The 16,079-nt window shown below is 33.1% G+C and overlaps 1 protein-coding gene across 1 annotated transcript in view; it reads right to left on the bottom strand.

The window, feature by feature from the left end:
• Positions 1–16,079, bottom strand: part of LOC126890885 (SET and MYND domain-containing protein 4-like) — a 76,207-nt gene that overhangs the window by 18,662 nt on the left and 41,466 nt on the right. Inside the window, exons 4-8 of the mRNA XM_050660034.1 lie at positions 13,311–13,485; positions 12,576–12,726; positions 11,842–12,009; positions 4,765–5,059; positions 443–729 (exon numbers count right to left, since the gene is read on the bottom strand). Coding sequence (XP_050515991.1) covers positions 443–729; positions 4,765–5,059; positions 11,842–12,009; positions 12,576–12,726; positions 13,311–13,485 — 1,076 coding nt within the window. The remainder of the gene's footprint in view (positions 1–442; positions 730–4,764; positions 5,060–11,841; positions 12,010–12,575; positions 12,727–13,310; positions 13,486–16,079) is intronic.

Here is a 16,079-nt window from a genome sequence, read left to right as displayed (position 1 = left end):
GTGTATCGTGGTACAACACAGACCAATGAGCGGTTCTTCAGCATTTTTTGTTGTGAGTGTTGCCAAATATTGTTTAATGATGGAAATTACAGACTTGAACTCTATTTTGACTATAATGCATTATTTTGAGTTGTGTTGTAAAGAAGTTGAGGTTATGTTTAAGATTAGTTGCAGTATTCTTATGTGTTATTTCAGTATTTTAAAAAATTATTAGCACTTTTTGAACTTTTGAACCAAACTATCTACAAAAAATTATTTCGACTTATGACGTTCTTAAAAAAATAAAACCACTTGGAATTATTAATTTCGATTATAAAAATTTCTCAATAATTTAGGGGCGGACTTATGCTGAACTTGACTTCTGCCAAAAAAACTGTCACATTTTGACATGTGACGGTCTTCTTCCAAAGTAGCAATATGTAAACACAAAAAGAATACTCACAAGTTCGTTACGTTTGGTCGGCACGAATGATTCATAATACTAACGGATGGAAACATTCCACAGGCTATCGTGATTAAAATGTCTGGAAAGAGCAGATCTGTCGAAGAGTACGTCCAGTGTTCGATGATGCTGGAGTTACACGAAAGTTGAGCGATATGTTTCGTGATGAGACCGCCGATGAACTGAACGAGCACAGTGGGATCGTTCTTCGGACAGTTTTTCTGCTTCAGAAACCATTTGAAAAAGTCTGTGTATTTTTTTAAATAAGTTACTACGATGGCTGCCATCTGAAATAAGAAAATATTTATTCGGTATTACTTTACAAACACAATTTTCTGTTTCTAAATATATTTACAAGTTTTCTAAAAATTACACTGTTAAACTGTGTCGAAATACGAGCCCTAACAACTATATGTTGGAACAAGCAGTTATTTTACAAATAAAATGCCAATTTACCGAAATTATTTTAATTAATTTTTTTAATAATTGTAGATATGCAATTAACAACTTTTTTTTGCGTGTAGAATTATTTTTACAATTTAATTATATATTTCATGTTGGTTACTATTTAACTAATTGTTAGATAATCAAAAAACGCTGACAACTAAATATTGGAACAAGCGGTTTTTAACTAATTAAAATAAAAATTAATAAGGCGTAACGTCGCACTTAGCTTGAATAACAGCCTGAACTCTATTAGGCATTGTATCAACTAGGCCTTCACAGAACTCAGGAGTGAAACTATCCCATATTTCTTGCAATTTAGTACGTAGTTGTGGCAAAGTACGCTGAGGGTTATTTCTTAGGCGTTGTTTCATTTTGTGCCAAAGTGTCTCTATTGGATTAAGATCCGGGCTACTAGAAGGATGTGACAAAACTTTAATGTCATGTTCTCCCATCCATTTTTTGGTAGATTTAGCCGTATGGCATGAGGCTCCGTCCTGTTGAAAGATAAAATCTCCGGATGGATATAACCTTGCCGCACTTGGTAAAAACGAATGTTCAAGGATATCTTGATATTTGGCTGCGTTTACTATGCCTTCAATAAAATGTAAAGTTCCCACCCCTTTGGCCGACATACAACCCCACACCATGATACCCTGTGGAAACTTTACAGTCCTTTTGAGACAATCTTTATGGAATGCTTCTGTCTTTTCCCTAATCACACGCTTTCGGTAATCTCCCACACAGACATCAAATTTGCTTTCGTCGCTATAGATAACTTTGTCCCAGTCAAGTTTGGTCCACGAAAGTTTAGATTTAGCCCAAATATAACGATTCCTTTTCTGAGCTTCCGTCAACAATGGTTTTTCTTTGGCCTATTCAAATAAAGAAAAAAATAGAAAATTTATATCGCAAATAAAAACCTATCAAACATACCTTATAAAAACTAAGACCGCTTTTGTGGATATATTTGCGACAACATTCTCTGGAGACATTCATCCCAGTTTCTCTATTCCATCTAGCAGTTACTTCTCGTAGTGTATTTCTTCTTCCGGACTTACATATTCTGATTAAATGTCTGACACTCCTTTGAGAAACAGCTTTTGGACGGCCTGAGCTTTTGAGGCGAACATCAATACTGGCAGTTTCACCATATTTCTTAATTATAATAAACACTGTAGATGTTGCTACCGTTAATTCACTGGAAATTTCACGCATTGTTTTACCCTTGTGGTACTGATGAATAATAATTTCTCGCACTTTTGGATCAGTAGGTTTTCCGCGTGCCATTATTGTATTTTACCGATAATAACTGACAGTTGTTAATTTATTCAAACTCAAATGACGCGTTATAATAATTATTGTTGACAACAAACTAGCTACTCGTATGTTTGATTTCAAAGCCTTCTTTCCGTCAAGCTTATAAAACTTCACTCGTTTCTCGCCAGGCACGCTAAAACGCCAGGAAATTTTAAAATGTTCCAATATTTAGTTGTCAGCAGTTTTCGATTATTAAACAATTAATTGAACAGTATTCAACATAAAATATATAATTAAACCGTAGAAATAATTCCATACATCATAAAAAATGTTGTTAATTTCATATTTACATTTAAAAAAAATGTAAATAAAAGAATTTCGGTAAATTGGCATTTTATTCGCCAAATAACTGCTTGCTCCAAATAGTTGTTAGGGCTCGTACAACTCGTCCCCTACTCTCTATATCACTATTGTATGATTTTTCAACAATTGAATTTGGATGAAAATGGTCTAAGACACGTGTAAGTCCTTTTGGTTACTTTTGTAACGTATCATATCATCATCATCATCAGCCCCTTTTAAGTCCAGTGCAGGATATAAGCCTCCCCTGGCGTATACAGAGTGCACGATCTTATGCAGTATGGATCCAATTTTTCGTCATACTTCGCAGACCATCTTGCAATAGTGTACGTGGTCTTTCTCTATCTCGTCTATCTGTTTTTCATCTCCGTTCAGTTAGCTTACTTGTCCACCTTCCATCCTTTATCCTTGCCAGGTGGCCAGCCCATCTCTATTTCAATATGCTAGCTCTCTCCGCAACATCTTTAACTCTGGTTTTGTTTCGTAGGTCTTCATCTGTGATCCTGTCCTTGGTTGGCACTCCTATCATTAAACGCTTCATCCTTCTTTGTCCCATTCCTAGTTTTGATCACCAGCGAATTTGTTTTGAACAGTCACATCTTGGACGATTTCTCTTTTATTGCTAATTACATAGTCTATTTCGTTTTTGGTTTGGCTATCTGCGCTTTGAAAGTCCATCTTCTTTTTGTTTTTTTGCGGAAGATGCTGTTCATTTGGAATGAGTTGAAAAAGAAAACCATCCAGGTTTCTCCTCTTTCGTCGCTTAAGTCTGACATTTTATTAAATTATTTATTTATTTAACAGCACCCATTTACAACAAGTTTAACAAAGCTACTCCTTAACAACAATGAATGTTTAAAATATCAAACGTCTCAGAATAAAAAACTATAACAAACTTATTTTAAGATATGTAACTTTAATTGTTTTTTAATGTTGTTCTGAAACTCTTTCCTTGTGGCATTTTTATAGTTAACTATTTAGATGGGAAATAAGCCACAATTAAATTGAAAAAATAGTTTTATTAACGTTTCGACGCCCAAATCGGGTGTCGTTGTCAAAATACAAAATAATACTAAATTAAACAAAAATTTTGTTGCTTGGTAAAAAATTCTTCTAATAATTTATTTATAATCTTCTAATAATTTCTAAAATAAATTATTTATAAATAATTTTTTATTATTTATAAATAAATAAATTATTAGACTACATTTTTATTTAATTTAGTAGTATTTTGTATTTTGACGACACCCGATTTGGGCGTCGAAACGTTAATAAAAATTTTTTGTTCAAAAATAAAATAAAAATTCCATTTTTATTCAGTTGCAATGCGAAGGCAAAACTGTCTTATTTTTCACTTAGAACAGGGAGCGCAAACCAGCACTCTGAATCGACGATTTTCGACTCTATTTGGAGTCATCATCAGAGAGGCGTAGGTTTGCTGCTCTCTGCCCGAAGTGACAAAAATACGAAAGCTTATCCCCGCATTGCAACTGGCGTTTATGGAGTAGGTGACTAGCGTCATCTGGCAACTGAAAGGCAAAGGTTTCAACCTAATAGAAACATTAATAATATTGAAAAATATTACTAAAAGATTTTTAATTGAAAACTTATTGGTCCATTTCCCTGGTTGGCTTCCCCATGGCTTCTAAAAATGGCAAGCCAGATGGATGCTGAAGCAAAGAAGACAAGAGGAAATTCAAAAACTTACAATTCACGACCCCGTCTGTTCAGCTGGTAAATTCCAACGGAAAATGGACCTAGTTACTCAAAGGAGTAAAACTACTATAAAATAAAATAAAAATGTATACCATTTTTATTCAGTTGCAATGCAAAGGCAAAACTGTCTTATTTTTTTTGCAATTATTAGAAGCCATGAGGTGTTACGAGGAAAATGGACCACTAAGTTTTCAATTATATATCTTTTAGGAATATTTTTAATATTTTTCAATATTATTAATGTTTCTATTAGGTTGAAAACTTTCACTTTCAGTTGCCAGATGTCGCTAGACACCTACTCCACAAACGTCAGTTGCAATGCGGAGATAAGCTCTCGGAGTTTCGTCACTTGGGGCAGAGAGCAGCAAACCTATACCTCTCTGATGATGACTCCAATTAGAATCGAAAATCGTCGAAAAATAAGACAGTTTTGCCTTCTCATTGCAACTGAATAAAAATGGTATACATTTTTATTTTATTAATTTACATAATTTCAGTGTTAAATTTAATTTAGAGTGATATATTAAAAATAAAAAACTTACCAAAATATACGGCGCAGCGTTTTTACTCTTATAAATATTCGAAACCAATCTATTAAAATAAGCATAATTATCATTTTTATCACCGAATTTCTTCAAGTCTTCTTTACAGTCGCCTTTTATAGTCTGAAAACCGGACTTCACTCCTTTCAGCACGGCTTTGAACGCTGGGAAAGCTATGCCCAAATCGTACCAAATGTTGGCTTGCATTCCTTCGCATTCCCATTTATGACCCTCGTTCCAGGAGGTCGTTCTGCATTTTTCGTTACAGTATACGCATAGCGTACAACCAGTACACCTGAAACGTACAATTATAAACTACTTAAAGAAAGGTATGGTGTGAACATTTTGAAATTTTCGATTATTATTATTATTTTAAATCAAAATACATAATCAAAAATGAATAACCATTTTCAATTTCGTTGCAACACGAAACTACAGCCGCATCATTATTCCAGTCCAATCAGAGAGTGCAGCAAGCACCTCTACCGGTTTCGAAACTTATTAGTCTCTCATCAGGAGGCACATATGCTGCTCTCTCTGACCCAACTAGGACAAACCCCGGCATGCAGTCACGGATTGAAACGAACGAAATGGCAGGGATGCCCTAGCGGCAACTGCTAGCAAAAACTAAGTTTTCAATCTATTTTATGTGCTATTAGATTGAAAACTTAGTTTTTGCTAGCAGTTGCCGCTAAGGCATCCCTGCCATTTCGTTCGTTGCAATCCGTGACTGCACGCCGGGGTTTGTCCTAGTTGGGTCAGAGAGAGCAGCATATGTGCCTCCTGATGAGAGACTAATACGTTTCGAAACTGGTAGAGGTGCTTGCTGCACTCTCTGATTGGACTGGAATAATGATGCGGCTGTAGTTTCGTGTTGCAACGAAATTGAAAATGGTTATTCATTTTTTATTTACATGTTTACTCTGATTGGAGTACGAAGGGAACCATTCTCGTTGGAACTTTACCACGCTGAGCAGATAGGACGTGAATTATAAATTGTAAAATTCCCTCATCTTCCTTAGTCTCAGCATCCGTTATGGCTTGCAAATTGTAGAAGCCTCGGAGGTGTTACCAGAGAAGGTTCCCATTGTTTTCAATCTGGTAGGATCTAGAAAACTTAGTTTTTTCAAAATACATAACTTCAAGAATACTCTCTGAAAATTTCAGATTGATCAGAGCAAAATTACCCGAAAAACAGCATGTTGAATATCCCTACTTTCGACTTACTTTACAGCAGATTTGTAGCCAGCGCGCTTGGGCGTAGTGACAAACGTTCAGCTGTTCCCCTTCTCTTTTGTAAATTACTCCGCGATTCAAAAACATCTTCCGGTGTGCATCACTTTACGATTAGATTTTTTAGACAAAAAAGAAATTGAAAATTAAAATTGTCAAAATGGTAAACGCGTTTTTCTCAAAACTGCTTTTTCAATGGCGGTGGACATTGTAACTCAAAAACTATTGAAACAATTGAACAGAAATATCTTTATCAATATATTTAAATATCTATTTGCAGGTAGCAAATCAAGGAGAGGGACTTCAGTTGAACACGTTGGTGCAAAGAGAAAACATAAATATTGCTATTACAGTGATAAATAGGACACTAAGTGCACAAACCCGTGAAATTATACACACTGTCTTAAAATTTACACCAGAGAAGGCAGAAGTCATTTTTTCTGTGAAACAGGTAACAAATAAAAAACAGAAAAACCTTTGAAACCCGATTGATTTGACAATATCGCGTAACCAAAGTTTGCCTGCGGCAAACTTGAAGGTTATACCATTCAACAAAAATATAAAGGAGAGAAAAAAGACATGGAATAAATGAATAATATTAGGCCAACCAGTAATATCTAACAAATCGATACCTCTTGGTAAAATGCGCAGGTACTTTTACAGCACAAGAAAGGAGACAAAGACAAATCCGTAAATTACAGACCAATAATCCTCTTACCACATCCGGACAAACTGCTTAATAAACAATTACCAACAGACTATCAAATAGATTCGATCGTTACCAGTCTGTTGAACAAACATGACACTTATCGAAAAGTGTAACGAATATAATGAACCTCTTCATTTGGCATTTGTGGATTACATTAAGACATTCGATTCCATAGAACTCAATTCCATAGAAATGAATAACGCAAGGATTGATTTTAGATATATACTCTGGGCTAATTAGCAAAATTCATGGAAAAGTTATTTACCAGCAATTTTATTGCTGGAATCGAATTATAAGATCCTATATATTAATAATATAGGTATGCAAAGTCCGCAGATAGTGTGCTACTTTTTTTTTATAAACAAAATGGCGTCGACAAATCGTATTTTTTTCAATAATTGCTCTATAACTTCGAAGATTTTAACTTTACAACAAAAACACTCAAATAAAAATTCACCGCAATTAAATTCTGCATAGAGATATGTTTTTCACGATTTGCTCCGACGAAAATTTTTCTCGGAAAATGCGGGTTTTCCTAACAAAAACTCTAATTTTCAAATAAAGTTTTAGGTAAGTAATTATTAATCAATAATTAAATAACTTAGTGACATCAAATCTTTCTTGGTATAGATTGTAATTCCAGAAGCTGGTGAAAATTAAACGAATATTTTAGCAACAATTCAATTGTTAATTAACAATTTACGATCGCAATAATAACCAAAATAATCATGATAAATTGATCAAACTTTTAAAGATTATAAAGTTGAGATGCCTATTTAATATTTTATCGACAAAATATAAATTTTTCTTTTTTTGCATAATCTTTAAATTTTGAAAAAAAAATAGTTATAATACGCTGGTCTAATTAGTAAAGTACAAAGAAAGGTTATTTACCAGCAATTTAATTGCTGGAATCAAATTATAAGATCCTATTTATTATTAATATAGGTATGCGAAGTCCGCAGATAGTGTGCTACTTGTTTTATAAACAAAATGGCGCCGACAAATTGTACTTTTTTCAATTATTGCTCTATAACTCCGAAGATTTTAACTTTACACCTAAAACACTCAAATAAAAATTCACCCCAATTTAATTATACATAGAGGCATGTTTTTCCCGATTTGCTCCGACGAAAATTTTCCTCGGAAAATGTGGGTTTTCCCAACAAAATCTCGAATTTTCAAATAATTTTTTTGGGCCAGTAATTATTTATTAATAATTATATAGCTTGGTGAAATAAAAGCTTTCTTGGTATAGATTATAAATTCAGAAGCCGGTGAAAATGAAACGAATATTTTAGCAACAATTCAATTGTTAATTAACAATTTACAGTCGCAATAACAACCAAAATAATCATGAGACATTGATCAAACTTAGAAAGATTATAAAGGTGTGATGCCTATTTAATATTTTGTCGACAAAATTTAATTTTTTCATTTTTTTGCTTAATCTTTAAATGTTTAAAAAAAATTGTTATAAACAAATTAACATTTCTCAGAAATTGTTTATTATATTCTAATTTTAAAAAATACTTAAAATGCGTATTTCATAGGTCTTGAAAATGAATGCTTTAAAAAAAATTTCCAACCATTTGCAAAAAAGTTATGAAACAGCAAAGTAAATATACGTTTTCTCCGTTGTTTATAATTTGTTTTAATTGTTTCAAAGCTTAAAAGTGAGTCTATGGTACAATCTAATTACTCACAAAGAATGTCAAAAATTAGTGCAATGGTTATATTTTAATCAAAGATTAAAAATACTTTTTTTGTAATTTTTAGCGCAAAAGTAGGCCTGATACAGAGTCGGAGCTAAAATGTTCACTCGAAGCGACTGACACGCAGCATATACATTATTTATTAAAAGTGTACGTCGCGCGGCCGATCGTCCCTCCGAGTGAATATTTTAGCTACAGTTCTGTATTACTCTACTTTCGCGCGTGTAAATTACAAAAAAATATATTTATAATCTTTAATTAAAATATAACCATTAAACTGATAATCGTTATTTTTTGTAAATAATTAGCTTGTACTTTAAACTCACTTCTACGCTTTGAAAGAATTAAAAAAAATTATAAACACCATAGTAATCGTATGTTTACTTTGCTGTTTCATAACTTTTTTGCAAATGGTTGCAAAAAAGTTTTAAAGCATTCATTTTCAAGATATTTGAAATGCGCATTTTAGCTATTTTTTAAAATTATAATAAAATAAAAACTTTTTGAGAAACGTTAATTTGTTTATAACTATTTTTTTTAAACATTTAAAGATTATGCAAAAAAATAAAAAAATTATATTTTGTCGACAAAATATTAAATAGGCATCTCATATTTATAAGATTTCAAAGTTTGATCAGTGTATCATAATTATTTTGGTTATTATTGCGACCGTAAATTATTAATTAACAATTGAATTGTTGCTAAAATATTCGTTTAATTTTCACCAGCTTCTGGAACTATAATCTAAACCAAGAAGGGTTTTAAGTCACCAAATTATTTAATTATTGGTAGATAATTACTTATCTAAAACTTTATTTGAAAATTAAAGATTTTGTTGGGAAAACCCGCATTTTCCGAGGAAAATTTTCGTCGGAGCAGATCGGGAAAAACACATCTCTATGCAGAATTTAATCGCGATGAATTTTTATTTGAGTGTTTTTGTTGTAAGTTAAAATCTTCGGAGTTATAGAGCAATAATTGAAAAAAACGCGATTTTCGGGCGCCATTTTGTTTATAAAAAAAGTAGCACACTATCTGAGGACTTTGCACACCCTATATTATTAATATATAGGATCTTATAATTCGATTCCAGCAACAAAATTGCTGGTAAATAACTTTTCCCAAAAATGGCCTATTCTCCGATAATCAGCCCAGACTAATAGAATACTCCTAAAATACATATACGACAATGCAATTATGCAAATAAATGTAGCAAAATGAAATCAAATAAAACAAAAGTGATGACAAATCAGTATATATACTGTTATGCTCTATATTTTATCTCAGTTATGAGATTGATCAGCATCTTATCAATTCAATTAATTAATTAATTATTTTAATTGCTACTCATGGAAACAAAACCAAAATTTAATAAATCTTTCCAATAAAAAAATATTCTCAGGGCTAATTGATTTTAATATATCACCTTTAGTTTGTGGCTTCTAGTATTTCGCGTTGCATACTTTATCCAGCACAAAACAAAGGAAAATAAATATGCTCACAATCATATAAATTTTATAAATATTATTTATTCATATACTATAGCATAAATATAAGATTCAAAATGTATGCTAAAACTTTGTTCTTTCATAAAAATGTTTTATCTACTAAAAATAATCTGTAATTCTACTATCTTCTTTTATTTTAACAAAATATTATTTAAATGTTTCGGTGGACTATTCTTATTATTATAAAAAAAAACAAAATTTAATTTTCACCTTTTAAATATATAACTTATGTCCTCTATGAATTTATGAATGAATAAATTATGGTATAAAACTGTTAAATTGACAAAAAACAAATATGGTATGTAATATCAAACAAACTCTCTCTTTTCACAAATAATCTGACTAACTTTATCTATCTTCTTAACTTCTTCTCATGGATTGTGTTGTCCTCGTTTCGCCCACACGTGCTCCTCGGATGCTGCAACTGTTCTTCTTGTCCAAACTGTTTCCCAAACAAAACAGCACTCGCTTGAAATCTCTCCTCAATTTAGTCTCTGACTCGATACAAACAATATCAAACTTTATAATTCCAAGATTTTTTCTCTCAGCTCGATATCTTGTGCAAAATTGATACAAACTGGCTACTCGGGCCAGACAGAAAACTGGAATCTATTCAGACACGAGATTTTACTTCTCGACTCGATCACGATTTCGTCTCAACAGAAATCTGCTTACACGGCCACCAAATTAACCACTTTACCCAAAATCACTACTTTCCAAACTCGACTGGTCTCTTCAGATATTAATTACACAGTAAAACTTTTTTCCCTCATCAAACTCAGACTCAAACATCCTATTCTCCTTCCATCGGTCTCTTTCGCCAATCACAAGCATGCTCTCAACATACCTCCCTACTTTCATTTCTTAAGAACGAATAGTGTTGTATACAAATTTTCTGTCTTGTCAAATTTCCAGGAGATATTAAAATTAACTTCTTTCTTATATCGTTAAAAATAAAAACCTCTAGTCTAAAACTAAACAAATCTGTTTACCGTCGTTGCTTTCGAGGAAACCATTTAGAAACGTCCTATTTTTCATTCCAACCGCGAATACATCCACTTTCTAAAACCGATCGTAATTTAGTTCCATTGTTTTGAATTGTTAAGTCCGTTCGTAGAATCTTTATCACTACACTTTTCCTCTTTACCACGAAACACTGCTTACGACTAATTATAGTATTTACAAAATTTGGCCATATACAAGGCGATGAAAAGTTACGATCTTGTGGTCTAGGATATAAAATGAATTCTCTAAATTTTCCCCATAAAAATTATATAACAATACCTAGAATATATACAAAAGAGTATACATATATACCTAAGTCACACGATCAAACTAGGCAAACAGAATCAAACAGCAGAGATAACTAGAAGAATCCCAATGATTTGGGCAGCATAGCAGTAGGAAGACTCAGTGTTGTGTTTAAAAACAAAAAGATACCAATAAATCTAAAGAAAAGGGTATTCAATAGTTCTATTATACCAGTTATGACCCATGGAATGGAGACCGTGACACTTACAGAGTTATCAGTTATTAGATTAAGAACAACACAGAGGGCGATCGAACGAGCTATACCAGGAGTATCTCTGAGAGCATATATACGATATCAGAAGGTGCGAAGCAGTACAAAGTTGGAAGATATAATTGGAAGCATTGCGCAAATGAAATGGAACTAGGTAGGACACGTGGCATGGCAAAACAACGAAAGAAGGACGAGAATCATTGTACATTGGAGACCACGCCATTACAGTCGTAGTAGAGAAAGACCACAAAAACAATGACTAGACATTAAATCAAAAGTGGGGAGGCCTTTGTCAGGAGTAGATGCAAACAGGCTGAAGAAAAAGCAGAAGAATTACTTTATTTTAGACCTTTGTACGCTATAGACAAACTAGCATTAGTTAATACTTACGGAACACTGCTGATGATATCTTTCAAACAGCTATAGCACTTGAAAGAATAAAATTCTTTGCTTTCTTTGAAAACTGGAGCAAATATAAAAGCTTTTTCTATGAACAAAACTTCTCCTTTTGTGATGTTTTTCGCTGCAACTACGTGGCGGCCTTTTTCTTTATCATAACTAAAAAGAAGACAAAGAATTAACATCATAAAAGAACAAACATCAAAAAACATTCAAAAGTGTTTTTATTTGATAGATATACATATAATAGAGCTACAGGACTTCAAGTCCTAAGATCTGGTTGAGATTTCACTTCACTTTCCTTTATTTTGTGCCCTAACCAAGTAAGCCATTGTCTTCTAGGTCTTTTTCTTCTCGTTCTTCCTAATTCTCAGAAAAATAGTCCAGGTTGGAAAAGGGGAAAATGAATATTTAGGCTCATGGGGCAACCAGAATCTTGAAAATACAAACATTATTTTGACTATATTTTTTCATCAAGACCTTCACTGTCTTTTGTCATACAAAAATTGATCCACAACATTCTTAAATACTAGGTAATCCTTCTACCTGGGTATCTGTCATGATTTTTCTGCATCAAGAGGAAGTGTCGTGAACAGTTTGGAGAGACGGTGTCTCCTTGCCGTACTCCTCTCTGTATACAGATTTTATTTGTTTCCCGTTCAGATAGTCTAGTTAACTTTTGATAAATTATTTGTATTAATAAAAACCTGATCATAAATACTTACTCCAATTTAATTTTTGAAGAGGCATATGCGAAATTCGTGCTTTCTCCTTCGCTAAATTCGGGAAGATCATTCAAATTATCACGGTGTATCTCAGCCGGTTTACATTTTATCTTTGACTTTTTCATCTGCTCTAATTTTTCAAAGTGTTTATCTAAAAATTAGATAGTTTTTCTACAACTTACAAATTATACTTCATCAATAACCAATAAAACTAAAGTTATCAGCTAACAGATTAAGGATTTCACAGATACGAGGTATGTCAATAATTTCTCTAAGACAACATATACCTTAAGTACACAGCGAACCAGCACCTATAGAACCTGATATTTTTTAATAATTTCATACATGTGGGATCTATTTACCAGCCTCCCAACATGGTCCTTCGAGCTGGATGACGATGACGGCAAGAGTGACAAAAGATATTGCAAAAACTGGAGGTAAACACTTCTGCATACATTCTGGATACCATAAATAAATGCACAGCAATAATTATAGACAACCGATTGAAAAACAATGTGGAACCAATGTTAGGAAGGAAAAAGCCGGCTTCAGAACAAACAAACAAATTGTGGGACAAGATTTGCCAACAATGTACTGAAACTGCTGAAGACCTCTATCTCGGACTTATTCTTCCTTTTCTGATAGAGCTGCGCGAACTTTTCGCTATCTTGGACTGGTGTAATACTTATAGAAATTCCTGTTTTTATTTTGAAAATGGTCAGTGACCTGACTTACCTCTATCGTCGACTAATGTTATACTAAGAAACTTTTGTATTTCCCCGATACATTTATCGAAATCGTCTTTCTGGCCAGTCTCGACGAAACAATCCGCCTTCCTGAAGTAAATTTTCGGTATGAGATCCACTGGATAGTCAGTTTTGAAACACAGATCTATGTCTTTCAAGCAATTCTAAAAAAAAGGAGATATCAATAGATATTTTAGATACCGCGTCGCATTTTAGTTATTAAGATACCAAGGGTATTATAAGGATAATAACGCTTGAGGTCAATGGTGTATAGACCGAGGGCCTTCGGCCCGAGGTATATACGTTGACCGAAAGCGTTATTATTATAATACCCATGGTGCCTTCAACGTTTAATGTCCGACTAAATTATTCTTTATATTATGCAAAAAATTTGAATGAATTTTCAATTAATTAGTTTTCAAATAAGTACATTTACCAGAAATAGTCGTAACGTAATTGTGGTAACCATAGTTTTACTTAGAGTTTTATTTGTCAACTTGACAGTATTTAACTCGTTATTTCAATTTAATAGACCCTAGGGCGTTATTTTTCAATAACACGCCCTTGGGCGTTATATCGTACTTAATAGACTTCGAAATAATGTCAGTACAGTGGAACCTCGATTGTCCGTCAGGGCACCGGACCAAGGATATGACGGATAATCGAAAAGACGGTTAACAGAACATTAAAAAAATTAAAAATTCTTAGTACAGCTCTCAAATTTTATTTGTATGTTTTGTTTGACAATATAAGAGAGATTTGTGTTCGTACAATCTAATCAATTTGTCAGCTGTAGTCTGTGTCAGCTTCTGAATCTGCTTCCTCCGCCTCTGTTGCCATTTCAACGATTTCATCATCTGTCAACAATGGATAGCTTTTTGTGTCCTCATCACACATTAACCATTCTTTTATGTCATCTTTAGGCCACGAAATTAAAACAGTTAATTCATTCTTAAAATATGGTAATAGCAAAACTGTACATTTCAGCGAATTTCACCTGGCCTATCGACTTATCGCAATGCTCAAACAAAATGAATTTGACTCATGTTTTACTTCTGTAGTCAATACAACTTATGTACGGACCCTGACGGTTAACAGAGGTGACGGTTAATGGAGAGACGGATAATCGAGGTTCCACTGTATTTGTCAAATAATAAACCAGTCGGACATTAAGTATATTAAGGCCCGGTCTTTTCACCTCCGGATAACTAGTTATCGGGAAGTTTATCTGACAGATTATATGAAAATCTGTCAGATAAACTTCCCGATAACTAGTTATCCGGAGGTGAAAAGGCCAGTAGTGGGAGCACGTAAAATAGAATTCTATTTTAGTGACGTCACGTTGCCTAGCAACCGTCGATTCTTCCATTGTGAAATTCGATTTTGTGACGTCAGCAAAATAGAATTATATTTGGCGTGCTCTCATCCCAGGGCCCAGGTGCGGGAGCACGCCAAATAGAATTCTATTTTAGTGACGTCACAGAAAATAGAATTCTATTTTGCTGACGTCACAAAATAGAATTTCATAATGGGAGAGTCGACGGTTGCTATGCAACGTGACGTCACTAAAATAGAATTCTATTTGGCGTGCTCCCACTACAAGCCTAAGTGATAATATTGAAGATATCAGTGGCGTGCATACAGCGGCACTCCCAAATAATCCAGCGGGGCGTCGAAATATGGTATTCATTTCTGCCCTCCTTTACAACATTTTTGATGCTACACAGAAACTCGTGAACAGGCTACCCAAAAATCTCAAATTAATTTATTATTCTTTTTATTAGATTAGTTATCAAATTACCTGTTATACATACTAGCCACAAGTTCCTGTACTTTATTTATTTTTTTATCAAGTCAATAATAGGTTTATCAGCAGTTGCTTCTCCTTGAATGAATTTTATTTCACGATCTTGAAATATCTTTGAATTAAATGAACAATTACAAGATTCAAAACCACTATTATGGCAAAATTAGCAAAATTGCTTCTACAGTGAAACTATCCACATAAATAGCTAATAGGTTCTCGATCAACTAAGCGTTCTGTCACAGCATAATAAACGCAACAGCAGTGACACTAAAGTTCGCGCACTATTACTGCGCAGATCGTCGGCCATTTTTCGCGTAGTACCAGACAGTGTAGAAGATCGACAGTGTTGCCGATTTGTACATAATTACCAGATTTACTTAACTTTTATGACATTCTAATAATAAATATATTTTAACATAATTTTATACGTATGCCTGTGGGAATTATGTCAATAATTGGGACATAGCACAAAATATTGACGATGAATGGCGATTGTATATATTTGCAGAAATTCCATAAAATATTCAAAAAGAATCTGTTAAGGGTAATAAAGTTAGTGCAATAACTGAGACTACAGCAATGCAGAAATAAAAAAAATCACGTTTTCTTAGATATCGTTGTCTGTCGACGTTTAAATGCGATCTGTGAGCAAATATTAAATTAGTGTTAGCAAAAGTGAAGGAGTAAAAGAATGTTACTCCTTTCAAACAGACAAAAAATGTTAAAATATTTTAATCGCATAAAGTCTTCATTTCCACAAGATGAGGATGAGGAAATTTTATTTGAAAGCGTTCCAGATGTAGTTTTATTATAGTATCATATATTACATATAATTTTCTTACAAGTATTTTTGAATTAACAAATTGAATAAAATAACTTTTTTCTTAATGTATTTTTATTACCCTTAGAAACTACCAAGATCAAAAATTTTAACATAATTTTTGGCAAAAT

The sequence above is a fragment of the Diabrotica virgifera genome, chromosome 9 (assembly GCF_917563875.1).
Source record: "Diabrotica virgifera virgifera chromosome 9, PGI_DIABVI_V3a".
Taxonomy (NCBI): Eukaryota; Metazoa; Arthropoda; class Insecta; order Coleoptera; family Chrysomelidae; genus Diabrotica; species Diabrotica virgifera.
The sequence above is the reverse complement of the archived record's forward strand: the minus strand, read 5'-3'. Positions and strand labels throughout refer to the sequence as shown.